The following is a 27,881-nucleotide window of genomic DNA, read 5'->3' as shown; positions in this document are numbered from 1 at the left end:
GGTCAAATGAATGCAACCTTGGGTAGCAAAACGGACAAAGTCATAGGAGAACCCAAACTTTTTAACTGTAGCAAACGCTACAGGAAAATTATTTTTCAGCAGCAAAGCTGTGATTAAGAAAATAAATCTCAATAAGCCACACAGTTTGAGGGATAATTCATGTCCGTAGCACAAAGTTCGTAGTGCTGTTTGTTTGTAACACAAACAATATGGGATAAGTTGCACAACAACGATTTATTATTTATGTTAAAGGTTTGTTCAAAATCCTATTCCCAAACTATGAGCTATAATAATAGAGATGCATGCCTAAGCAAGCACTGTAATTAAACTGCAAACCTCGGTTGAATACACACACACACACAAACACACAGCAGAAGCTGCCCAAGCGTGTGCAGGACACCCAAAAAAAAAAGTAAGGCTCTCGTTATGAAAAGTACCGTTATACCAGACGTGCTGGACCAAACAATCTAAACCACACAGAGCACCCAGGATCACACACACCTCTCACTCAGTAATACACTTTTAAAAACACAAAGGGAAGCCTTCAAAAGGCAGCCGTCGAACGCCCTGCAATCAACACCTCGTAATGGGCTTAGTGGTTGTCGGTGGAGCAGTGTAATCACACAGCAATGCTATTCCTCCAGAAGCACTTCTGAGACTCCATACAGACACTGCTAATGCAGGCCACTTCCTCGGCACTTGTTTGTAAATGTTACCATCTCAGGATTGAGCATTTGTTTGCGTGCATGTTTTTTTGGCTGTTTTGCACATGTTATAGATAGGGAGGGAGGCCAGAAAAATGACAGTAAATTATAGGGAAAAGAAACAAACCAGATCACTCACTTGAGCACAACAACATGAACGCTAGTCAGCATTACACACTAAAAACCATGTGTACAAACAGGTCTGGTTTCATTAGAATATGTAACACCCCTTTTCTTTCATTCTCAGTTTAACCTTTCACTTTAATCTCTGCCCAAACACATTTCTCATTACATCAGCGAGTTTGGCCAACTAACTCGTGCAGTGCTTGTATAAAGTTGCATGAATGTAAATGACGAAACGATAAGATGTTGACATTTAAACAACAAAGATTTATTATACAGTTGCAAGTCTTAAAGTAAAGTAGTATCATCTGTTATTGTATATACTGTATTTATCAGTCCTAACAGACTACAAATTCTATGATCAGTGCTATTTTAGTATTTTTTTTAAATAGCTTTAATTTGTATATTAAAAAAGGTTTTAACAGTTGTACGTTGATATATATATATTTATATATATATTTACTGTACTTCAGCTGCAAAAAAAAAAAAAGTTTATAGATTCTTACATCAAAATACATTTAAATGAAATGCAAAATGACATGAGATGACTTGTTTTCTGATCAAAATGAATAGTTGCCAATTGTCAATGGGCTCAAAAAAAAAAAAAAAAGTTTCCATACCTCTTTGGCAGATATTTATAGTTTCAAGCATAATCTTGCTTAATTTTAATTACCGTCGTTTTTTAAGACTTTATTTTACATCTGAGTATCTAGATTTAATGATGCATATTTGTATTAGAAAAGAAAAATACAGAGGAAGATGTTTGTTTTTTTATGCATGCAACATTTAATGAACTAATTTAATTAAGTATTATGTGTTTTTGATGTAATTTTCATTTAATTTTAACTTTTAGTTCACTATTTTTTAATATATATATATATATATATATATATATATATATATATATATTAATTAGTTTTGAGTTTTTGATAATTGCACGGGATATTGACTGTTTTCATAATTCAAAAGAGTTTCATGAAAAGAAGGTGCAGAGAGGCAAAGTAAAAGTAGAAAAGGGAAGCAGAAGGCAGGAATGAACGCTCCATCAGTAACTCCACAGCAGCAGAAGCCATCTGATGTCCCATTCATGTCACTCTCGTGGCAGCGAGCAAGTCAATTTCCTTAACCTCTGCACAGAGACCACATTCCAAAATCTCACATTCCCAGATGTTGATGGTTTTTAAACTTCCTGATCATTTGGAGCTTGTCCTCAGCACCTGAGAGGCAGCAGGAATGAGGAGGAAGAGGGCTGGACTCGCTCAGGTATGAAACCTTACTGCCAAGCACAACATCATGGGCTCTTGTGGAGCAGTCCTCATGACTCCCTCATCTATAAAGATGCACACTTGTTCTGACTGAGGCCTTTGGGTTAAAACCTATTTTACTAGAGTTGATGAGTCTGCATGTGTGTTTTAATCATTAATATACAGCTGCTGGGTTAGGCCGAGCGATCTGATTGGGTAAGATCTCTCACCTGCAGAGCATCTCAGTGAGACGAAAAAAAAAAACACACAGAGGCCAGTTCAAACGCCCTCCTGTGACGAGACTGTTAGCTGCCCACACTTCCACCTGACAGAAAGACAGACAGAAATTAACATACTGCCTCAGTTAAGCCTTTCGAATCCCATGTGCTTATATTTTTTCATCATACACATACAGTGGGAGCAGAAAATAATCACCCCCCTTAAAAAAATACATTTTGTTGCTTTGCGGTCTGAAATGAAGCTGTATTTAAATGATAACATCCAAGTGAAGGATACAACACCAACAATCAATAAACACAAGTCTAATACTGTTGTTTGCTGGCTGTTTTGATTCCATTAGCTTAAACTTGGATTAGGACATTCTGTTTTAAAAGGTATTGAGAAAAAATAATAATACAAACAAATACCACAGATTGCCATTTATTAGCTATGAAAAACTGGATGCAGAATGGAACAACATAGCAGGTTGAAAATTATTCTGATGTAAACAAATCAGTCATTCTGGTTGGTCACACCTTGCATATCTGTTCTGGACAAACCAGGCTTTTTTCTTTTTTTTATATCTTGAATGAAGATAATTGTCCATTATCCCACTTATTACACGGCTAAAAATGTGTTTGTTATTCAATTTGGTGGTTATCTGGGAATAACATACCGCTGGATGACGTGACTGACCAATCAGAATCAAGTATTCCACAGAGCTGTGTAATAACTAACATTAACTAATGGAACCTTATTGTAAAGGGTTACCAGTTGACCTTAAAAAAAATGATAACACCGTTTCAAAACAAGCAGCTTTCTGTTGGTTAACTATGGAAGCATATGGTTAGCATTATTCAATTTAGGATGTAATATGCAAAATGACAATGCAATATGTAAAATGGCAATGCATTTCTGTATTTACATTTACATTTTCCAATACATTTGTGCAATGTTTGGTGAAAAATGAAAATGAAAATTAAATTACTTAAGTTTCATTTGCCATTTCATACACCAGTTTTAATATGTAAAATGAATACTAATTTTAACGCTTTATAAGTTGCAAAATTAAAATTAAAATGTATTACAGAAATGATTAGATATGTCTAACACGTTCAAGCAAAAACTGTGGCAAAATGATCATTTAAATGCTATTTTTCTTAATTGCATTAACACTCACAGTCAAGACACTTACGATTGCATTTTCATTCAATGTCCCGCAATGAATGTAGCAAAATTCAAAGTGCACATTGAAAATGCATTCCGAGCCGATCACGTGTCCGCCCCCTCCCGCCCTGTCAATCACTGCGTGAACAAGGCGGGGCTTACAGAAGGTCAGAGACTCAAATCTCAAGAAGAGGATTCAAGTGAGAGAACATGGACAAGACAGTTGGTCCGTGTACGTTTCATAGACAGTAAAAGAAATGGACACAGCGACCCCACTGGAACTCAACTGAGACAATTGAAGCCCATTTTTAGAATTTTTTAGCACTTCCGTTTCTGACGCGCAGACTCAAACGAAGCTTGACGACGTCAGCAACCTGTCTGACAGATGTAAATCTTCTAAGTAGCTGTGCGTGCAAACTGCCATCGTTAATCTTGCAGAGACGGCGAGCTTGAGCGGGGAGCTCTTTGGCAAGAGTGAGCAAGAGCAAGTATTCTGATTAATTATTTTGTATAGTATTTTAAAATGTAATGCCAGTACGCCCTATTAAGTAAATTGCCTGTGAGCTTCTCCTCCTGTCTGTACGGTAATGCGACAGAGAGTCGAGTGGTTATGACGCAATCGTAGCCTATTTTTTACAAAAACTGTTTCTACGGGGCCATAATGTAACATAGAAGGTAACGGAGCCCTTTAAACATTGTCGTGTATCTTTAGAAATAAATAATGGACAAACGGAGTCTTTAAACGCCTCAGATGTAAAGTTATTCGCTGTCAAAGTGACGCCAAAATGAATGGGAGTCAATGGGAATGCTAACTCAAGTGAAGTTCTGCTAAAAGATGGCAGCCCCCACCCGACTTCAACTTCCGGTCGAGTTCCTTGCCGCCTGGTACGTTTTGATCATTTCGGTTTATTGCTTTCATCTTATTGGTCGAATCGCTCCGCCTTCTGCTCGGTCTTTTTATTCTTTAAGGCAGAATAAGAGTCAGTGTGAGTGAAGCACTGTAATGTCTGAAACCACCGCTCACTGTTAATTAGCATAATATTTGAATCAGATATAGCTGGGCACATAATTTGTGCTGTCGAGACCTGCAAATTATTTCTAGGTTGTATTATTGTATGAATATTGTCCCACTGATAAATACAGTGCAAATAGTTCTCTCTCTTTGGATAAAAGTTAAGTGGAAGTAAAAATCAATAATAGACTGAACAGTTCCATGTCTGTAAGATTTACCACTTTCATCTTTTAAGTCATAAGGCACTAGGTATGTGTGTGTCTGACATTAATAAATAATTGTTAAAATTTATATAGTTAAATTTCTAAATAAAAATAGAAAAATTAGCTCTATGCTGCTCAGTGCTCATGCTGCTCAGTGCTCCTGTGATCGTAAGTGTCTTGACTGTGAGTGTTAATGCATTTAAGAAAAATAGCATTTAAATGATCATTTTGCCACAGTTTTTGCTTGAACGTGTTAGACATATCTAATCATTTCTGTAATACATTTTAATTTAAATTTTGCAACTTATAAAGCGTTAAAATTAGTATTCATTTTACATATTAAAACTGGTGTATGAAATGGCAAATTAAACTTATGTAATTTAATTTTCATTTTCATTTTGCACCAAACGTTGCACAAATGTATTGGAAAATGTAAATGTAAATACAGAAATGCATTGCCATTTTACATCTTGCATTGTCATTTTGCATATTACATCCCAAATTGAATAATGCTACCCATATGCTTCCATTAACACGGTGCACCTGCTGTGAAATATGAACAGGGGGAAATATGCGTCACTCTCATGTGACATTTCCAATCATGTGGATTCCTTTTGAAATCCCTGGACTTTGCCGCCCATGAACATTTGCAAATCAAAAGTATTCTTTCACAATCACGATCAACTCTCTCACAGTTCAAGTTAATGCAGTCGACGTGTAAACAGAGTGAGGAGCTTCAACAGTACTTAAAGCTTAGGAGCGCCCTGGATTATCCAAATGACTTACAACTCTCTCAACTCGGTCCAAAGGGGACGGAGGGACCCCCAGCTTACCCAAAGCCATGGGCAAGCCAGACAGACCCAACTCTCTTAGCTCCAGATTAGCCCGTCTATCCAAACCAAAGATCTTGACACAAATGAGTACGACCTTAATTTCCCTCCAGCGTTCTTTCTCAAAGGCGACTTCAAGATTTGATTGTAAAGAGCTTTTGATATTCAAATGACCAGAGAATGACTCCAACACCACAATGATGGTGAAGAACCCCAGGATCCCCTACAGAGAAGCCGTTCACTCCTAACCCAATCGAGATGTGACTGTCTGCAATTGTCAAGGCTCCTCCGCAGTCCAAAAACATGTGCCACGTTTCCACAGCGACGGAGGACACAACAGGACGCAGGACACACACGTCTGGGAAACAGATCCATCCCTGTCATAAACACACGCTCGGCCCGAACCCTCCGAAGAAATGCGGTCTGGAAAAAGATGTAGAACGAGGCCTAAACACATGCCATGTGGACCCCGGCAGCATCATTAGATCATCCTTTATATAAGATGGTAACCACACCAGTGACATCACTGAATAACTGCATCTGTTAAAGCGCTGAGGTCATTCTGCAGGACAGAGCCGTGAAAATAACAATTGCATGGACACAGAAACGTGCTCGACCGAGGCCCCTGGCCGACCAACTCCAGTTCCCATTCAGAAACCGTCGCACAGATATCAAATAACCGTTCTGAGGATTTATTACTTCACTTTTCTGTCCGTGCAAGAGATGTTGCAAGGTCTGCACACTCCCTCGCTAATTTCTGGATTTGGATACTACAGGGATCTATCGCGGAAAACAAAGTGGGAACATTTGATCAAGCTGTCTGGTTTTGGCCAAGTTATGCTCGTAGCTTAGGAGATCAAAAACTAATTTAAGAGTTTAAACCTTCTGCCTCTTAAACTGCTGCGTAAAATCTGCTCTCCACAGGACGTGCTGCAAAAGAAGCTCAGATTCACTCATAAAATCATATCAGGTCAGCCGTAAAATCGATCGCCATAAAAATCTCAGCCTCTGCTATAGCTCTCAAATCTTTTTTATACTTTTGCATTTTCATTTCATCAGTTAGACGATCGTGTGATCATCTAAATTATAAAAAAAAAAACTATTAGCTATAAAGTAACTTATTTTCCACAGAAAAATAGTACAGTAGGTTTGGGGACAAGGCCCATCTGAGAGAGGGCATTTTCACTTTACACCTCAAGCTAGTTAACATACACAGATACGGTTACAAACACATGCTCACATTGTACTCAAAACGCTTTAAAGTCTTTAAAGTCACCCGAGAGGTTTTGAGCATATCCCAGGATGTAGGAAACGTTCGTGTTTACGTATCGTATTGGCACACGGCACCCAGACGCTGCCAGAGTCTCGGGGATGTAAAGCTGGTGAATGAGTTCAGTGTGAAGTGGTTCAGCTCTTCAGGGAGAAAGGAAGCCATTTGAAAAGAATGCAGGAGAGGAAAGGTAGTCGGACCGTTAAACAGCAGGCCGCTCCGAAATGAAAGCGCTATGCTAAGAGGGCACATGCTAATTGAAGACGGGCACAGTAGGAGACTACATATACATTCATATGGTTTAAACTACTGCCGACGGAAAACAACTTCCCTGCTGAAGGCACACTTCTGATGCAAAGACTGTCCTGAACCACATGGAGCAAAATCAGAGTACCGTCGAACAAACCTCATTTTAACCAAATACAAAGGCAGCATATTATGCATCCTTCATGAATATGTAAATCCAATAATGCATTGCAACAGGAAAGGAAGGAAGGAAGGAAGTGTTTGCTCACCCTCATGTTGTTCCAAACCTGTATGAATATCTTTCAGCTTTTGAACACTGAAGCGAATATTTCAAAGAATATTTGGAACCAAACAGCCATTGACTTCCAAAGTAGGGAAAAAATACAATGGAAGCCTCTGGCTACCAACATTATTCAGTTATTATGATTATCATTATTTCCTTACTTTCAAGCTTTAAGGCATATTTTCGACAGGGTGCTATCTTAGAAGGAAGCTGACTCTCTAGGGTTTAGAACGGTCTTTGTGTCTGTACTGGAAATATGTCTGATATTTTCTGTTTAATGGCCGCCAGGCTCAGTTTTATGGCAGATGATGTTGTATTCACCGTGATCACATTTCCTGACGCCTCTTCGAGGGCTGTTCTCTAGACCGTATTTAAGTCTGTATTAGCAATTGTCATGATGTCTCATCTCTCGGCCCGGAGCTGAAAAAGATCAGCTTACTGGAAAAAGTCTCCACTCAACCTTATGAGGTACAGTTCTCCATTATATCTTATGTAACCGAGAGATCTGCTTCAGGGATGCTCGGTGGCTTCCTTCATAAGGGTTTTATCTTTGAGATGAGTGCGTGCGTGTGTGTCAGACAATGAATGCTAGCTCAGGTGACACCTGTGGAGTGTGTGTCTGTGTCTGACCTGGTCCTCTGTCGTCAGCGTGTGTGAAAGACACAGATGCCCCAGCAACATGAACACATCGTTCATGGCCCTCCAGCAACTTCTGAGCGGTGACTCGATTGGCCTGTCCATCACGGCCACCTAGACAACATAAACACACTCTTCCAAAGCAACTCAGAAAACACTGATCAAATGTCGCCCTCTCGTGGACAGAACATGTATTACAGCAATCCTTTCAGATCAATTCTGGGTCCACTAAAAGTGTAAGGTTTAGAATATGAGTGCAATTACTAAAGACATCATGCTAAAGTATTGATGAAGTGCCTGAATGTGTGAAATCTTGAGACAGATACTACGGTAAAGGACAATAAGGTGGTGGAACTATCTATTCTGTATCTAAAATACTAGTGGGCAACTGTGCTTTCACCGCTATTAGAGGATTGTGGTTTATAAACTGCATTCTCTGGCTCTTTCTGCTCACTGTCACGGCTTGCTTCCACTGAGGTCCAGCTCTCTGGCTCTAGTGGAAAAAGTCATTTGTGTAGCGAGGTTGAATCTCCTGCAGGACTCTCCGGAGGCCAGCAGAGGTCTCTGTGGAGAGAAGAAAATATGTATTTGTAATTACAAACATGCTAATGTAAAGCAGGACAACATACTGTCTGAGTCCTGACTCCTGCAGGCACGATGTGGCACTGAAATTTAATACGATTAGAAACTATGGATAGTTCAAATTACGTATTGCGTTTAATAGCATTCTGGGTTGGAAATTACTTTGACAAAGGCTGATTTGTCAATACGGATAATTGCATAGCTAGCATTGCATTTAAAGTGACCTTCATAAAACAAAAAGTCCCTAACAAAACAATACAAAAATGGCAGCACACTGAATTAAAACAAAGCTAAAATCACAATTTAGCTCAGTGTGATTAGAAGTTTAAAGGGTATGAATGAAATCAAAACTACATGGTGTGTTTTAGTGTGATGAACCATGGTTTTGTTCTAGTAAAAGTTAAGTAACAATTTTTTTTTTTTTTTTTTTTTTTTTTTTTTTTTTTTTGGCATAGTGATGACTATTTGTATAATTTGTTTAACAGGAAATGACAGAACACATGTACTAAAGTTAACTTTATTTTCACATTTGTAAAAATTGTGGACCAAAGACTACAGCATTTCACCAATACTGCACCAATATAAAAGCTTGAGGACTGCAAACATTAATATCTTGTAGCTTTAAATGTCTGAAAGTGATTCATAAAATTTCTGAAATATAGCCTTAAGATATCCGGCACTTCAAAAAAAAATAAAAAATAAAAAAAATAATAATAAAAAAAAAGGAAGAGGTCGTGTCCTTTGCATCACTGCAGTCCTGCAGCAGTTCAACACTGGGTACATCCACACACACTCAAGATTTTATTACAGAGGTAATATATATATATTTATTTTTATTTATTTTTTTTGTATAAAGAAACTAAAAAATTTACATTTTAGATTTTAATAATAAAATGTAATTCGCATCCAATCTGATTATTTTCTCTTTTTACTTAGAAACTGATTGACAAACCAACATAACCTAAAGACTAACTTTAGAAAATGGACAGTTCTGCCTCTAAATTCTGACTGAATGATCCATGTTTGAAGTTTATGTAAAATACTCCTGTGACTTGAACATCATCTGAACTATATATTAATATGGAAAGTTGTATATTGCTGGATATATATATATATATATATATATATATATATATATATATATATATATTTTTTTTTTTTTTTTTTTTTTTTAACAGCGTAGGAATTGGTTGACATTTCTACAATCACACTTTACGTACCATCCATTACCACGGCAGATAAGAGGCTACCTTGGGTACAAGTCTACAAGTGCATAGCTGGACATGCTAGCGACTGATTAGGACATTTACCAGACTCCGTATCAATGGGAATGAACTTTGAACCACAGGTGACCCAGCATCAGACATCCTGTAGCACAGGCCTATGAGCTCTGACACAACAGCCCTCCACTCAGACAGCAGCACAAGTGATCCGAACACACAGAAATATATCAACCACACTAAATGAACACCAATACCTCTGTAATAAAATCTTGAGTGTGTGTGGATGTACCCAGTGTTGAATGGCTGCAGGACTGCAGTGATGCAAAGGACACGACCTCTTCCTTCAGCCACTGCACCATTACAAGCACACTCTCGAAATTAGATACATACATACACGGGTCTAATTAAGATCAATGTATAGAATTAAAACAACCACAAAAGTCTCACTTGTTATTTCCACTCGAAGAGTCATCCTTGTGCAAAGAAAAATATATTAAAAAACTCATTATCGGGCTAGTGTCTTCCAGTGTTTAGGAGTAAAGGCTGGCTAATACTCATGTTAAAGGTGTAATGCTCAGCTATCAGCCCCAGCAGGTGCAGATCCATCAGACACCTGGAGAACAAGGTTTTTTTTTTAACCTTAAACCGCATTAAAACATTGCATTACACAAAATAATGTTCCTTTTAGCAACGTCATATGACCCCTTAAAAACTACAAGTTGAAAAGTTTGAGTTAGAATAGTTTACAAGAGCAAACTAGAGAGTAAATAAGTTTCCTATTAGCTTGATTTTTTATTTTTTTATGTCCCCACTGAACTCTGTAGTACCATTTCGTTATTATCAAAACATGAAGAAAAAAAAAATCATGGAAAATTACTGATGGATTCATCCCAACCAATAGAACTCCTGCTGATGGGAAAAACACATTTTTCTTTGGTTATCTTATGGTCTATTGTTTCATGTGCATCTCCTGTATTTAACACATCACTCAGTGTTCGAGTAATCAGAGCACTCTTCTTGGCATTTGTTTAGATTTCTAAATTCACTCCTTTAGTTCTATTTTCCAGGTGGCATTTTGGTTTAGATACAGTATGCACCACCATTTAGCTTCAAATGTAAAAATGCCTTTTGAGTAACATCACTCATGCAAAGATTCGTAACCAGTGAATCTCCTATCTGTGGAGTTTATCTCAGAGTAAATCTGCACCCCCAGTACTTAAAGGGGCTAAAGAAACCCTGCCTTCCATGCAGTAATGTAGCTGTAGGTGAATGTAAACCATCTGCAAAGTTGAAAAGAGCATAAAGTTATTGTCTCCCAAAAGAAAGAATAGACAGTTTAATTTTTATTGTGAAAAACTCAGCACAAAAGAATGACAAATATACACTACCATCAAAACACTAGTGTTTCTCATCATTTTTCTAAATTCTTTGAATATTTTCAACTTTCAATTGTCAGTGAGGATGATTTAAGATATTTATAATACTACAAAGGTTAAAAATGCTGTTCTTTTGAACCATTTCTTCAAAGAATATCATTTAAAAAAATAAATAAAGCAGCACAACTCTTTTCAACAGTTGATGATTTATAATAATAACAAAAAAAATTCCAGCATACCAGAACGATGTCTGAAGGATCATGTGACACTGAAGACAGGAGTAATGATGCTGAAAGTACAGCTTTGTATCACACATTTTAAAATATATTAAAATAGAAAACAGCTGTTAAATTGTAATAAAATTTCACGATATTACTGTATTTTTTATCAAATAAATGCTGCCCTGGTGAGCACAAGAGACTTATTTTAAAAAACTTTTATAATCTTACCGGTTCCAAACTTTTAAAAAAGTTTGCATATAAAATTGAACAAAAAAATGTTTAAGGTTCAAGTTTCGAATGCCTTTTGTGTAAATGTGTTTGGTATTCAGTACCTTGTATCTAGAGACAGGAGCACTTCAGGTATGAGCAGCAGCAGTTTCTCAGCCTGTGGACAGAGTTCCTCCTCTCCAGCGGAGCACATCCAGAGCCAAAGCTGAGGCCTGCTGCTCTCATACAGGCCTGCGCAGCTCTGTCTTAGCTGCCTGCATCCACCCAACACTGCAGAAGACCCTCAACCTAATCATTTCCCACTTAACAGCGCTTCTGGACATTTTCTCTTTGTCAGACCATTCTCTGTAAACCCTAGAGATGGTTGTGTGTGAAAATCCCAGTAGATCAGCAGTTTTGAAATACTCAGGCCAGCCCGTCTGGCACCAACAACCACTCCATGTTCAAAGTAACTTAAATCCCCTTTCTTAACCATTCTGATGCTCGGTTTGAAATTCAGCAAGTCATCTTCACCACATCTAGATGCCTTAATGTACTGAGTTGCAGCCATGTGATTGGCTGATTAGCAGTTTGTGTTACCAAGCAATTGAACTGGTGTACCTTATAAAGTGCCCCGTGAGTGTAAAAAAAAAAAGTATTATTATGAAATATTATTATTATTTAAAAAATTAATAACAATACATTTTCTATTTTAATTCGTTTTAAAAGTTTCATTTATTATGTGATGGTGAAGTGTCATTACTCCAGTCTTCAGTGTCACATGATCATTCAGAAATCATTCTGATATGCTGATTGGATGCTTAATAAACATTTCTTAGGCAACTAGTTGTGTTGCCTAATTATTTTCTGGAAATGGTCATCTTTTTTCAGGATTCTTAAAATATAGAAAAATAGAAAGTTTTAAAGTACAACGTTTATTTAAAATAGAAATCTTTTGTAATTACAAATGCATTTAGTGTCACTTTTAATTAAAGGGGTCATATGATGCGATTTCAATTTCTTCTTTCTCTTTGGAGTGTTACAAGCTCTTGGTGCATGAAGAAGATCTGTAAAGTTGCAAAGACTAAAGTCTCAAATCCAAAGAGATATGGTCTCTGCCACGCCCCCCTAAAACACTTCGTTTAAACACGCCTCCACATGTCTATGTCACTATGTGTTCTCCACTATGTGGGGAAGTTGTGGCCCAGTGTTTAGAGAGTTTGACTCCTAACTCTAGGGTTGTGGGTTCGAGTCTCGGGCCGGCAATACCACGACTGAGGTGCCCTTGAGCAAGGCATTGAACCCCCATAAATGATGCCCACTGCTCTGGTTGTGTGTGTGTGTTCACTGCTGTTTGTGTGCACTTTGGATAAATGCAGAGCACGAATTCTGAGAATGGGTCATGTCACGTCACTTTAACTATGTGGAAATATTTGCATAATGTCGCCCAAATGTTCACGCAAAGAAAGCAGTTTCAGTAACCAGTTAGCGTTGAAGCAGTCATCTCAGGGAGATGCTGTGTGTATCTAGGAGAAAGCAAAAGCACTTTATTTGGCCTTCTGAAAGTAGATGTATTTAGGAATCTTTAAAATTACTTACAACAGAACAGAAACACATTTTATGGATGACCGTTTTATTAACCTAGGAGAGGAGGTCATTCTGACTTTGCTACGACAATCTGACACTTTTGCATCAGCTACGGTAAGTATGTGTTGCTATTAGTTTTTAGTATTTGCTATTACATGTTCAAATGCAGAGTTTTGCGTGTCACGTATGTGTGTGTGTCAGTGAGAGAGAGAGACGGTCACACAGTGGAGTCAGCTGTGTTCACCTTCATTACTTGTGTACAGCAAGCACACACACGATTCATCACTGTGTCTGTCACATGACTCTGTTCCTCTTTCGAGCTTGAATTGATAGTAAAATTAAGGATGTTATTAATGGTCTCTATATTTATTTTGAAAGATGAAGCCCATGAATATGGAAAGAGATGTTATATTTTCAACGAGTGCTTGTGGTGTTTGGCCAATTATAATCCACTGGGTCAGTTGGCCAATCAGAGCAGACTGCAGTTGTCAGAAGGAGGGACTTTGTAGAATTCGATGTGTTTGAGAGAGGCGGGGCACAGAGGACCTGCAATAATGTACTGTATTTGAAAAATATTGTGTTTTTTGAACATTAAAGCATGTCAGCATAGTCTGTTTCACCAAATACACAAAATAATTATAAAAAAAAAAGTATCATATGACCCCTTTAATGCATCCTTGCTGATTAAAAATCACTTAAAAAACCACTTAATGATTCCAAACTTTTGAGACAGTTCGTATCTGATATCATGATACATTCTAATAAAATGACATCACTTAGACATACCTATCTTAAAGCTATCCAGACAGGAAGTAATGCTTTCTGTTAAGTGCGATTAGTGATCAGTGCTCATAGAGGACAGACAGGCTCTCAGAGAGACATCCAACAGTCTGCTCCTGCAGCCAATCTGGACCACTACCTTGTGCACTAGTGGAGAAGAAAAAGATGATGCCAGTGTGTTAACAGATACATATATTTGTAAACAAAACACACAGAAGTCAATATCTCCAAATGTGTACTTTTAACCTTGCCACAGCTCTCATAGGTGGGTTCTCAGCTGGCAGTTTGGTGAAAAGAAACGCTAATGTTGATTTCAGTCACTCACCTGTCAGGATCTCCAGCTTGACATCATTCAATGCGACAGCCTCCACTTGCTTGATTGCTTTCTTCTTTACAACCATGATTTGATCCGAGACAAGACGACAAATGCAGATGTGTGTCATAAATTAATTGTCTAATTACTTCAAACGATCATACAACAACTGCAGAAGATCAACTTGAGGAAGTTATAGCAGCTCTGGCTCAACCTAATGTTAGTCACATTAACGTTACTGTTTAATGCAGCTATTTAAAATGCATTCTACTCCACACCAAACACGCCGTTTACCAACACATTCAAAACATTCTGAGACAGTAAAAATATACCGCCACAACTTTGTAACAAATCAGGAAGCTTTGAAAAAGTTCAATGCTGCAAGGAGAAATAAGTATTTCCACAGCAAGACCATGACATACACGTGTGACGCGTCAATTCCGGAGTCGCGGTGGAAGCCCGCCCAGCACAAATATGATTGGTTCAGGCACAACCCTTCTGATGCGTGATTGGTCCACGTAAAGTCAATCATTCATGACATCACAGTTTAATTAAAAATACCGTCCTAACCACTCCTACAATGGTTTGACGTGCTCGTAAAACACGCCCCGGGCCCTCCTACTTTTACAGGACGATGCTGCTGGAGAGAAAACTTTGAGCTAGAAAACGGTCGCTCTTTATTTCATAATTAGGTCATTAGTGCGAAAACGACTACGACGGCACGGAATATTAGTTTTATTATGGTTAGCATCTCCAGCACTGTAACACAGATTCCCGGGTAAGGATAAAATCTTTAACTATTAACAAAAAATGTATTGTTTATGTTTCTTGGCAAAGGGAATATAAAGAGTAACTTACTTGAATATAAAGTTTATGTCTCTAAATCTTTTAATAATTGATAAGTAATAAATTAATAAATAAGTAATACATTTCATTATGTGATTAGATCAAAACATATTCTAAAATGACATATAGATAGTATGTACCCTGTTGATAACTTCAAAAATGATTTTGAAAATGAAAGGCTTATTATTAAATACGTTTGAAATACACATTAATAACTGATTTGATATAACGTTAACTGAAAAATTCAGTTTGGTTCTGTATATGCTAGTCATTTTCATGAACACAAATCTGTCACTAGCTGCTGTATAGATGTACCCATAGACCATTTGAATCTAAATACTGTATTTTAGATTGAAATGTGTATGTAAAGCAGATAGTTATATTGAATCATTGTACGTTTGCTCTGTATTATGTAATGAAACTGACAGATCACCTTCTAGTCCTGAGATGGAGATTCATACCTGGTTTCAACTGTACAATTCACAATGTACATGTTATACGTGTTCCAAATTGGAGACCTCTTAACTAAACATTATTTATACATTTTATGGTTATTAAGAGAGCTTTTTAATATCATACTGCAGTATTACTTTCCCTATCTTCTGCTGTAAGTACTAACCATTGTATCTACATTTATTGGCCCTGTTATCCACTTTGGCTCACTTTCCCTAAATGTTCCTCATAAGGAGGTTGTTCCACAGTAAAACATGTTTTTATCCACATTGGTTAAGATTCAGACCCTCGGTCTTATTTACCAGAACAGCTTAATTGCGCTCAACACATGTTTGCACTCTCTTTGTGCCCGTGCCAATGCTATAATGAGAGCTTATTATAACCAAGAGTTGTAGAGAAGTTGTAATGAAACGTGCTGCTGTGCTTTCTCCCATCTGCTTTACACCAGTTGACACATGTTTGTCATAATTCAGACTTCAATGATGGAAAAGTGTGATGATGGTGCATCAGTGCTGGCTGGGAGGGTTTGTTTTTATAGTGATGGTCAGTTTGTTCAGGGCTCTGCCTGGCCCTCTGAGACCAAAAATCACCAATGCCTCTATCTCCAACACAGTTTCTTTCCAACGGATTAAAGTAAAATTTTTATCTGTGATGTCAAACATCTATGAACATTTCCGTTAATATCGACAGCTTGCAATATACCTGTATTAAAGCGGTTATATGATGCTGCTAAAAAGAACATTATTTGGTGTATTTGGTGTAGTGACGTGTTTATGCGGATTAAGGTCAAAAAACACATTATTTTCCACATACTGTAAATTATTATTTCTCCTCTATGCCCCGCCTCCTGAAACACGTCGATTTTTACAAGGCTCATCGGTTTGAAAAGCAAGGTGTGCTGTGATTGGCCAGCTATCCCGCACGTTGTGATTGGCTGAATACTTCAAGCGTGTGATGGAAATGTTATGTCCCTTAACATATTGTGATTCCCTGTCCAGCCGGAGCAACAAGACATAAACAAAAAAAACATCATAAACGTGATATAAACATGATTTCTTGTCTGACATTTTTCATACACTGCAATGTTTCTGTAAAAATGCATGTAGATGTAATTATGTGGATGCATGCTTAAATAATTTTGACATTGATTTTTACTGCAGTTTAGTTCATGCATTTAAATGTTTAGAATCTAAATGCGCAGACAGCATCGGAATGTTTATCTGTTCTGATTATGCAAATGGGATCAACATTCAATGATTCTGCACTATTATTTTTGCCTCTTTTCAACATAAGGAAATAAACATTAATTTGTAAAGTTTTTTTTATATAAGCATTAAGTATTGTTTCAACATTGTTTCGGTGTTAAACAACAACTGACATCTACTTTTCCATGTTAAAATGTGGCTGGTTGGTCAAAATGATAAGAGCAAATATAGAAATATCAAGATTCATATAAAATATCTTGAATAGGCTGAAAAATGCCAAGATATAATTGCTTTGCTATATCACCAAGCCAGTCCTGCATCTGATTCATGTCTTATCTTCATTAGTGTATCTTCTTGACTGGTCTTCTATACTAAGAGCTCTGTGTGTCGTCTGCGTGGGTCTCATGTTGTGTATGTGATGTGGCAGGGCCTGAGGGGTGACGGCATGGCGGACGGAGATAAAAGCACAGACGGGGAGTGGAAAGAGAAGTACATGGCCCTTGAGGCCCTGCTCTTCAAGTTCCGTGGACAGATGAGCGTGATCCGAGAGCTCACGGCAGAAAAGGTCAGTCAAACCCTCGGTCTCGGTCCACGAGTCCCTACACTCGCTCTGCTGATTACAGTGGTATTAAATCAGACTGTATGCTGATCAAGTAAAACCTACCCTACCCCAGCCTTCTTTTATTAAAGTAATAACAGAACAGGCATATGATTTGTCAGGCATATTAACTGTCACCGCACCACTAATTCCTGTCTCTATTTTTATTGCTGGGATACTCAATCGAAGGGAATTCTAAGAAAGAAGGCACCTATTAAAGTGTTTGCTCATTTCCATGTTTGGTTTTCATTTCCACAAAAGAGTGTGTGTGCATGTGTGCCATGGTCTATTTTTTTGGCCTATCTCGAGGGAGAGCAGATTAGAGGTTAATATAAACAGACGCATGACCACAGGGCTCCAGACTGCTGCATTCTGGGAAAGCAGAATCTTCTTTGAATTACAGACTTGGGATGTATTCGATGCTTTAAATGTCTTGCCCTTGGGGAGAGGTCAAGTTTAGGAAATGTATAGTCAGCTCAAGTGTTGCGATGATGCTCCTTCTTGAGCATTTTTGATGTTTGAGGTCTTTTTCTGACTGAAGCTATACAGTTTTAACTGCTTCATCTTTCAATAATGTCCATAACCAAATAAGCTGAACCAAGTAAATGTTATGGACATCTATTATCTCTTATCAGTGGTTCTTAGTCAAGGGACTGAAAAGTACCTAAATTAATACATCAGTATTAATATATTAAAATAATAAAAGAAAAAGAAAGAAAACATGAAACTGTTGTAAACTTATGTAAACTGTAAAAGAGATGTTTCTCACCCTCAGTAACTTATGTAATATTGTTCTTATTGGAGGACATTAGTACTACATTACTTTACTAACTACTACTTTTAAGTTACTTTAAAGCATTGTGTGTAGTATGAACTTAATCCGGATGTACTACATTCACCTTTCAACACAACTCCTCTCCCATGGCCTCCTGGGTAGTGATGTTTGTGGCGGTTTTAATTTTAGTTTTAGTCTAGTCTTTGTGTGAAGCTGTCACTTTAGTTTTTATTAGTTTTAGTCACATTTTTTTCACACTTTTTTTTTAGTCTAGTCAAGTTTCAGTCAACTAAAAGTCTGAGCATTTTAGTCAGAATTATCTATTATTTTAGTCAATGAAAACTGATGACATTTAGTCTAGTTATAGTCAATGAAAATTATTATTTAAGTCTCTTTTTAGTAATGCAATTCTATTTAACCCAGACAATATAGTACAAGTACCTAGTAGTACAGTATAGACGAAAGCAAAATTTATATCAATTCAAATTGTGGGCATACTCAGTAACAAACTTTGATTTAAACGTAACGAAGTAGATTATTTTGCTTAATTTGTACTTAAGTACAAGTAAAAGTACAGCTTTAATAATAAACTCAAAAAGTACAAGTACCCGAAAAAACTACTTAATTACAGTAACGTGAATAGTTGTAATTCGTTACCTCCCACAACTGCCTCTAAATAATGCGCAAGTGAGGCTTGAGGAAGTGACGTCACCTGCGGCTGCGCAGTGTGACCTGATGTAGCCCTTGAAATGAGACACAGGAAAGAGAAATACTGCTAAATAATAATAATAACATGACTAAACAATACGAAATAACGTTCTAACTTTTTGTTTTGTCTCTGTAACAATGTACAAACTCTATAATCATCAGGAAGAAGGAGGCGGCAACCGGCGGACAATCAAATAAGATTTGAATAATAAAAAATAAAGACAAAACAGCGCATCAGCCCCTCACGGACGACTCACGGGCACAAATCAAAACCAAAACACAAACTAAAGTCCAGGCCTGGTCCTCTCTCGCCCTTCACTGTCGTCGCTCCTGTTTTATATCCTTCCATCTTCCAGCTCTCGGCCCCGCCCCACTCGTCACATACCCCCATCGCCCCTCGCAGGCTGGGGGTACCCACGAGACTGCGCTCTACCCCCACCCCCCCCCCCACCTCCCTCCGAGGGGACCGCTCACGTGAACCTGTGGGAACCTGGGGGTAGGACAGACGAGGCAAGAGAAAAGGAGATGGAAGGAGGAGCGACAGAGACAAGAGAGGGGAGAGAGGAGAAAAAAAAATTCCGGTTCCCAGACGCACTGCTGCTCGGCCCTCCACCAGCTGGGTGATCTCCTCCGCGGTGCCTGGCGGTGGCACTGGATGGCCCTCGGCGGACGGCATGACTCTCCTCCTCCGCCGCCCGGTGGACAGCGACAGCTCCTCCAGTTTTGGGCAGCCAGCAGGAGTCCCCCGTTCACTGCTCCTCCCCGTTCCGGCGGATGGCAGCAGGCTCCGGCCCCCTGGCGAACGGCACCGACTCCTCCGCTCCCTCATGGACGGCAGCCGCCCCTCCACATCACGGGCGGCCGGCAGCGAGCTCGCCCATCCCTGGCAACTCACTCCAGCCCACCGCCTCGAGCGTCCATGGCGGCACACTCCTCGCCAGCTCGATGGCACCGCGGATTCACCACAGCGGCGAGGGATCTTCAGCAGCGCGTCCCTCCTTCTCCCGGGCTTCGGCACCACTGTAACAATGTACAAATTTTGTTTTATATCCTTCCATCTCCTCCGTGTGACTCGATACTGGTGGGTCGAGAAGGTGTCGCTCATCCCCAATCACTCCACCGGCCTCGCTCTGTTCCCACGGCCCTCGGTCCCGCCCCACTCGTCACAGTCTCATTTTGGTCAATGAAAATGAAGCGACATATTAACATAGTTTAAATTTTGTAAACCACATTTAGTCTCGTTTTTATTCGTCAACAATATTGCATTATACTAATGATAGTCATCGTCACATGACCAGAACTTACATTGTGTCTCATCTCATTTTCGTCACGTGATAAAGGTTCGTTGACGAAAGCAACACTACTCATGGGATAGCAAAGTGTGCACTTTTTGTCAGAAGTAGTACATCATCCAGATACTTTTCTACTTCTGTTTTATGGCAAACCACTCCTTTCACATCTGTTATACACCTGATATATAGTAGGGAAATATGCTATTTCGAATACATCCTCAGTCTGAGTAAGAGGGGCCTCTGACCCCAGTGATGCTGATTCAAGAGTATGATGATCATATGAGAATCTCATTGTAATTGTTTCTCATTCCTTCATCAGTAGACGTGTTGCTGTTAGCAGCTGGGTAGCATCTGGCCTCATTTATGTGTGCCATTTATTATTCCTCCCTTGCATAGCATTTGGACGCATTCCTTTATTGCAGTAATTAAAAGCTGCCATTAAATGTTTACATAGGGCCTCTTTCCTGACTTGTCCTCGCCGTAGGTTCTGGATCAGCTGAGCTGTTAAAATACAGATAGCTGGGATGCATGGTTTAGCAAAGGATATGTCAGAGATTAATCCTGTAGGAAACAAAACAGAGGAAAAGGACGAATAGGAAGAACTGAGACAGGATAAAGAAAGTGGGGCAGTGTGTAGTGTGATGCTAATACCTACTACTAAGTTCTGTATTTAAATTAAAAATTAACAATAACTATAAAGAAAATATATTAATAAATATGTATTAGCGGCCACAGAAAATGACGGTAAAGTTATTCATTATTTACTCAATAAACAGATTCCTCTGTTCTCATAGAATTAAAGTATTTATTAAAACGTTATAGTTATCGCTCTTTGAGTAAACAGCCTTTAACCTCATTTAAAGCACAGTGCTTTTGTAACAAATGTGCAGGCTAAATTTTAACAGAAGATTTTCATGTAAATAACAGTTTTATGCAGTTTAGTATAAGAATTCAATAAACAAAATGTCTGTATTAAAACTGCATTACAACAATGCAAGTAACATTTTTGAAATTTTAATATTACCAGTTACTTTGTCTGTTTTTGCTCCACCAACTAAATGAGTTCTAACAAATAACAGTTGTGCATCTCTGAGCAACAAACAGTAGTGGTGTTTCTTTTCTCTGTTAATCTGTGGTTTTGAACAAATCGGTTAAGTGGATGATTAAAAGACTCAGTAAATATTTAAATGACACATTACTTACTTGTTAAGACAGTAGGTGTGCTCAATTTGACGGTGAGTGCCCTGCGAAGTGCACATCTTGGCTCAGACTTCAATCTAAAGAGAGCATAAGTGTTCGTTTAAAGGAGTACGGCAATATCGATATGGAAGTGGAGTGGGATATCGGCCGATCGTAATTCACATCTCGTCAGTAAAGCCGGTTCTCTAATCAGCGGTTAATTCCATGAGGTGCATGATTTCACATAGAGAAATGATTAGAGAACCGGCTTTACTGACGAGATGCGCATTAACGATCGGCCGATCGTGATCGGAGCACCCCTAGTGGGCCCTATATATTCTTTTATATCGGGTTGTCTCAAACTATGATTTAGATTTTTTGTATTTTAATGCATCAGATGAGAAGGTGAAATAAGAGTGAAAGGGAAAAAGAGTAAAATGGGAGGAGAGAGACAGAAGAACTGTGTGGCAAAACAAGCTATCCTTTAATCACTGAAACTCCCAAGAGAGGAAATGCCTGACTTCTTGCTATACAGGAAGTTAGCATGCTAAATACATACACAAACAAACGCATATATGCTGATCCAAGTGTGGTTTGTTGGGAGAAATGTAGGTCATTTTCTCTCCTGGTTTACTTCCTGTTTTGTGAAGTTTGAATGAATCAACCAGACATGGTCAGCAATTGCTCATCACACAAAGAAAAAAAAAATATTTTGCTGTGAGCTATTCTCAAAAAATGTCACAAAGAGGCACATGAGGAAAACTTCATTGGCTACACCATATCCTGCTTATGAACAGATGCAAACCTTTCTTTTAAACCAATATGGTAAAAAATGGGCAACTTTCAAGTGCAGTCAAAAACAATTGAAGTGTTGTTCTCACACTGAGAGCACATTGTGTGAAGCAGGAATCTGTTGTAGGTTAGCACTCCATTCGGGACCCTTAGATTGATTCCACATTTGTCTGGATGGCAGTGGCCAGAGATTTTATAATATTTAAAAATATAATAAATATTCATATAAATATGGATTTAAATTGTTGTCTGCAGCAATGGATTCTACTAGGATGGCAATGTGAGCTTCGTGCCCATTTCAAATATACAATGTGCTGCTGTAGGACAGTGAAGTGTGGAGCAGAGGTCGGTGACGCTGGGGAATTTGGAGCCATGGTGCAGTGAAGGTTGTCACACAGACAGGCTTTGTGAGCTGGCCTGTGGAGGGAGGCTGGATGAGGGGTGCAGGGCGGGCCGGCCACAGAAGGCCGAGGATGGAATGCATGGAATGGAAGACTGAGTGTAGTCAGGACCATATGGAGCAGAGAAGTGAGGGACTGTAGAAGATTCAAAGAGCTCTTGATGGAAATGTAGAGCTTCCAGGTGCAAATTGATGAAAGCATCCATGTAGGTTTGGTTTGATTTGGTATAACATTTCCCATTAGCAGTCATCCTTCATGTCACCACTCATTTGCATAAAGTTGAGCTTAATTCAGCTTTGTCAAATCTTCATGGGAGAATGCAATTTATCTTGAAAATTATTGATGTTGGTTGCTTTGTTGCTTCGAATAACTCCAGTGTCCTCCTAGAGCACCATCTCCTGGTCAAGCAGAACTAGTAATGCACTTTTCTATGGAGCCCTAAACATGACATGTGGAAGTAAAACTAGATAATGCGATCACAAATGAAGAATTTGTTCTCAAGACTTAATTTTTTTTAAATATTTAACTCATTTAAAATGAGGGAAGTTCAGGGAATGCATTAGTATAATGTGGCTATGATTTATCTAAAACAAGGGAACTTATTAATAAGTTGTGAGAACAAATTCTTCATTTGTCATACACTGATGGATCTGTGCAGCAGTGCTTCAAGCCGAAAACACCCAATAGCTTCGCATGCTTGTGACTCTTTAGTTCTGCACACGGCACGCCTCCAGGAGCTCGACTGTTTTCAGAGAGAATCGTAAAGCTGTATCTCTCTTTTGCAAATCTGCTAAAACTAAGACTCTTCTTCAATAAGGATGCAATACTATAGGTTCTTAAGATTAACATGAAACTGTGATTGTTTTGTCCATTTTAATGTTTTTGAAAGAAGTCTCTTATGTTCAACAAAGCTAAATTTATTTGATCAAAAAGTCAATTAAAGGAATAATACTGTGAAATATTAGTATAATTTTTTTTAATGTAAGTTATTGTTGTGATCCAAAGCTTAATTTTCAGCATTATTTAGGCTTTGTGTCACATGATCTTTCAGAAATCATTTGAATATGCTTGTTTGTTGCTCAAGAAACATTATTATCATTATCAGTGCTGAAAAAAGAAATCTTTTTCTAAAGAATAGAAAGTTCAAAAGAACAGCATTTTAAAATACATAATAATTTACTGTCACTCTTTGTCTTTACTGCCACTGTGTCACAACAAAATGCATCCTTGCTGAATATAAGTATTTCTTTCTTTAAAAAATAAATAAAAATTCTACTGACCCCAAACCATTTAATGGTAGTGTACTGTAGCACCAGGAAATCAGATACATCAAACGGTCAGTAAGCACAAACAGGTGTTCATTAGCTATTCATGCACCAAGTCTGATGAGCTTTAGAAAACAGCAGATGTTAATACAGGTATGTCCAGTAGTGCTAACCTGTGGCTGAGTCTGACTTGGTTTGTGCAGCTGTTCTCAGAACAGTCTGTAATTACGCTGCTATTTTTTATTTTCTATATCTGCTCCATCGGGCAGTGGTGGACCAGCTTGACCACAGATGAGGTTGGGTGTGTACCTGTGTGTACAGTGTGTGTGTGTCTGTATGTGTGTGTGATTGTTGTGGTATAAACATATGTGTAGTTAGTTCCATATAAAGCTTATGTGTATAGTGAATAGTCTGCGGGTAGTGGCTGTGTGTGTGGACGACAGAGAAAATGAGTGTGTGTAGAGTGTGTGATGTATTTTTGACCATCATTGTGTTTTTGGGAAACACGCTTTGGTTTAGTCCGATTGGCACTGGCTCGCTAAACCTTGAATATCAATAGACTTCTATCATGGAAAACTAACCAGAGTCTGTGAATCTTTTTAACTTCCATCTGTGAATCAGAGATTTACGTCATTCATCAAGCTCTGAGTAATACACCATTAACAAATCCAACAAAATGTGCTTTAACTTTAGAACTAGAGCAGAAAATGAATACATGGACTGGACTGGACTGTTCTGAAGTCATTATGATAGTTTTGTCAATAGTGCTTTGGGCATGGGACTTATTAAACATCTTAAATGATGGAGGCTTGTATAGAGGAGAGGCTGTTAGAAAGATCAGAAAACCATTGGGTCACATACAGTGTATACACACACAGATGGATAAAAACACTTTTGTATGGTGTTCAGTGGAAAATATGAGTGCAGTGGCAACTATTAGCAGTGTGTTAGGTCATATTTATCTCTTCTCCATTGGGAACTGTATGAAGAGAAACAGGTTGCTGACGGAGTTCCTGCCAAAGCAGAAACAAGCGCATAACACCAAGCAAATTTAACCCCAAAATGTTCAGTGTTATGGGAAGTACCCGCAAATTTTTCTTTAACACAATGCAATAAAAATGACATTTTCTGATGATGATGTATTAAATAAATTGTAAAGTATTTATATGCTATGGTAGTATTTGAGTATTTCTGCATATTAATAAAGTGCATTGATCATTATAAAATCATGCTGGAGAACATGATCTTCAGGATTTGTGTTAGATTAAATAAAAATGCACAATTCAAGAATTTTCACTAGTGGTCTGCATTCATACTCCAAGATCCATTCAGAATACTCCAATCTGATGACCACAACTGAGCCACAGAATGTGTGGAGCGCTTATTTTTATGAGACTGGCAAGTGGATTAGGGAATTTATATTACAAATTAACTAGAAAGTATGAGGATAGGAAATAAGTGGTCAAAATTCCCTGAGATTTCACTGAATGAGCTGACAGAAAACAGTCATCAAAATGACCGGCAGCTGAATCATTACCTCTGCTTTACCACATATTCTGTTTATTTTATTTTTTGCACGCACAACACAATTGTGACAGCACATACAATAAAGTCCAAAAAATGTAACCAATACAACACAGCTTCAGTTTTTTATGAAATCTTTTTTTTGCCTAGGCAATAGTTATATACTTGTACTAGTTTTCACATAACGTGTAAACATTGAACTAGTTAGACTTCCAAACTAAAAATCCTGACTAAATGTATAATCAAGTGAAACATTATGAAGTTTCAATAACAATATACACTTCTATACCATTCAAAAGCTTGATGTAAATAATATAAATGTAAAAAAATAAATGTAAATGTAACAAACAATGCTGTTCTTTCAATTAACCACCCACCCAAAAAAACCTTAAAAAATATTCTTTAATTAATAAATAATAATAAACATTAATAATAATAATAATAATGACAATGTTTTTTTTTGTGTGTGTAGAAAATCAGATTGTTAAATGGATTTTCAGCTTTGAAAGTCAGCTTTGATTGTTCTTAATAAACTGTTTAACTGCACTTTCAAGTGAATATTAAATTATGTTGTGGGAAAACTATATCCTAAATAAACTACAAACATAAAATTATATACATTTATTTTGTCCTCACATTCTTTCTTGTAACTCTTCCCCTCTCAGTATCACAGCTGACTGAAAGGCTCATTATGCAGCTCATAATGCTGCTCATTATGTGGGTCTTTGTCTTCTCAGGTGTAAATCACAATGATATTCATGATAGTTGACGCCTACTCGCATATGATTTTTACAAACAAAAAATGTGTCTTAGAAAATTGTAATCAATATATTGTTTTCTGTAAGTAAGTAAACAAGATCACATAATTTAGAAATAAAAATTCTAGGCTACACGCTCCAGTTCTCAAAAGTTCAGAGAACCAATGTTCTGTATGTGTTTTATGGCCTTATTCAAGTGATTTAACATTTTTAGTTTTTCACTAACCACACATAACTTTTTTCTCAAAAACACAATCATGTACATACATGCATTTCACATATTATTATAGCCCAGTTTGTGCTGATTACAGTGAGATTAGACTTTAGCCATTTAGATGTTTATAAGAAACTGAAAAAAGCACAAATGTCAAGGCATGACAAAACTTGATGAAGTAATTCAGGCAAAAGGAGCCCCAACTAAGTATTGAGTGCTGTACATGCTCATACTTTTCATTTTCATACTTTTTAGTTGGCCAAGATTTCTAAAAATCCTTTCTTTGTATTGGTCTTAACTTATATTCTAATTTTCTGAGATATTGAATTTGGCATTTTCTATAGTTGTCACTTATAATCATCAAAATTCAAACAAATAAGCATTTGAAATATATCAGTCTGTGTGTAATGAATGAATATAATATAGAAGTTTCACTTTTTGAATGGAATTAGTGAAATAAATCAACTTTTTGATGATATTCTAATTATATGACCAGCACCTGTACATATTCATGCACAAGCACTTTTGGCCACTCTTTTATGCAGTGTTTCTTGCATCTCTCAGATGCAGCAGTTGGAGACGCAGGTGTTGGAAGCCGAGCGTCGAGCATATGAGGCCAACCAGCAGGTAAATACCAATAACTCTCTTCTGGACATCTCATCCGATTTTAGGCATGTTAAGTATTTGCACTGACAATGATTTATTTAAATTATGATTCTTTACTTGAATAGCTTACTAAATGATTTGATTATTTCGGTACAATTCATAATAATGAAATAATGTAACAAATGTAAATGAAAATATTTCTTGACAAAAAAAAAAAGTCAAGACCATTATAATAGTTTTTCAACGTTTTCCTTATTTTGCATATAATCAACTACAATGCCTTCAAACATTATTATATGTCATTTTATAGGGAGTACAATGGTCAGGTGACACAAAATATTGACTGCATTTAAAATATATTTTAAACAAAACTATATTATAATGATTAATATTAATCATTCACAGTGGTTTGACAACTTGGAAATAGGCAGTATTCCTTTATTAAAGGTGCTGTATGTAAATTATGTGAGAAACAACTCTCTGTATTATTTTGAATTTGGACTGCAGTTCCCATTAAAAACCGCTATAGCTGTCAATATTACATTCTGCATCTTTAAGCTTGTTTACCAACGTTTTCTTTAAATAGGGTTATTTAACCCTAACCCTAACTCTAACCCTAACCCTAACCCAGATTACAACCTTCTTAGAATAGATTCATAAATCTTTTAAATAGTCTCTAGTTGACTGTCGTCTATCAGAACATCTGCCATCTAGAAATGTTGGAGGGAATCTGCTTCTCAGTCTTCTCTCCAAAGCTGCCCACAGTATTGATAATATTCAAGTCAGGTGATTTGTCTGGCCAGGGCAGATGTTGGAAGTTCATCTTGGTGCTCCAACTGTCCAGGTTTAATGCTCATGACACCCTCTCTTTTTTTAGCATTGGTGTCTGTGGTTAAAGTTTTAGCAGTTGCAGCTCTTTCATGGAAGTTGGTTTTGTGTAAATCTCTGTGGTCAGTTTTGTTGAAACAGGGTCCTCAGGGTGAATGTTATTAAGGTTTGCTGTCACTTTGCTGCAGTAGTTCTATGTTATCAGTGATCA

General features: G+C 37.6%; 1 protein-coding gene and 1 long non-coding RNA gene across 3 annotated transcripts in view; one reads left to right on the top strand and one right to left on the bottom strand.

Moving 5' to 3' along the window:
• The window catches only part of LOC113113036 (uncharacterized), a 28,441-nt gene extending 13,784 nt beyond the window's left edge, over positions 1-14,657 (bottom strand). Inside the window, exons 1-4 of one of the 2 annotated variants that reach the window (XR_003293533.1) lie at positions 14,239-14,657; positions 13,920-14,060; positions 8,338-8,501; positions 7,932-8,051 (exon numbers count right to left, since the gene is read on the bottom strand). This is a non-coding gene — a long non-coding RNA (uncharacterized LOC113113036). Of the gene's footprint in view, positions 1-7,931; positions 8,502-13,919; positions 14,061-14,238 lie in introns of both variants that reach the window. The other variant, XR_003293532.1, reaches the window with a different exon arrangement.
• Positions 14,658-14,859: 202 nt separating this feature from the next.
• Positions 14,860-27,881, top strand: part of plekhh2 (pleckstrin homology domain containing, family H (with MyTH4 domain) member 2) — a 31,153-nt gene continuing 18,131 nt past the window's right edge. The window contains exons 1-3 of the mRNA XM_026279145.1: positions 14,860-15,004; positions 17,158-17,295; positions 26,801-26,863. Coding sequence (XP_026134930.1) covers positions 17,176-17,295; positions 26,801-26,863 — 183 coding nt within the window. The 5' untranslated portion in view covers positions 14,860-15,004; positions 17,158-17,175. The remainder of the gene's footprint in view (positions 15,005-17,157; positions 17,296-26,800; positions 26,864-27,881) is intronic.

Source organism: Carassius auratus, chromosome 13 (genome assembly GCF_003368295.1).
Source record: "Carassius auratus strain Wakin chromosome 13, ASM336829v1, whole genome shotgun sequence".
NCBI lineage: Eukaryota > Metazoa > Chordata > Actinopteri > Cypriniformes > Cyprinidae > Carassius > Carassius auratus.
This window is presented reverse-complemented; position numbering and strand designations above follow the sequence as displayed.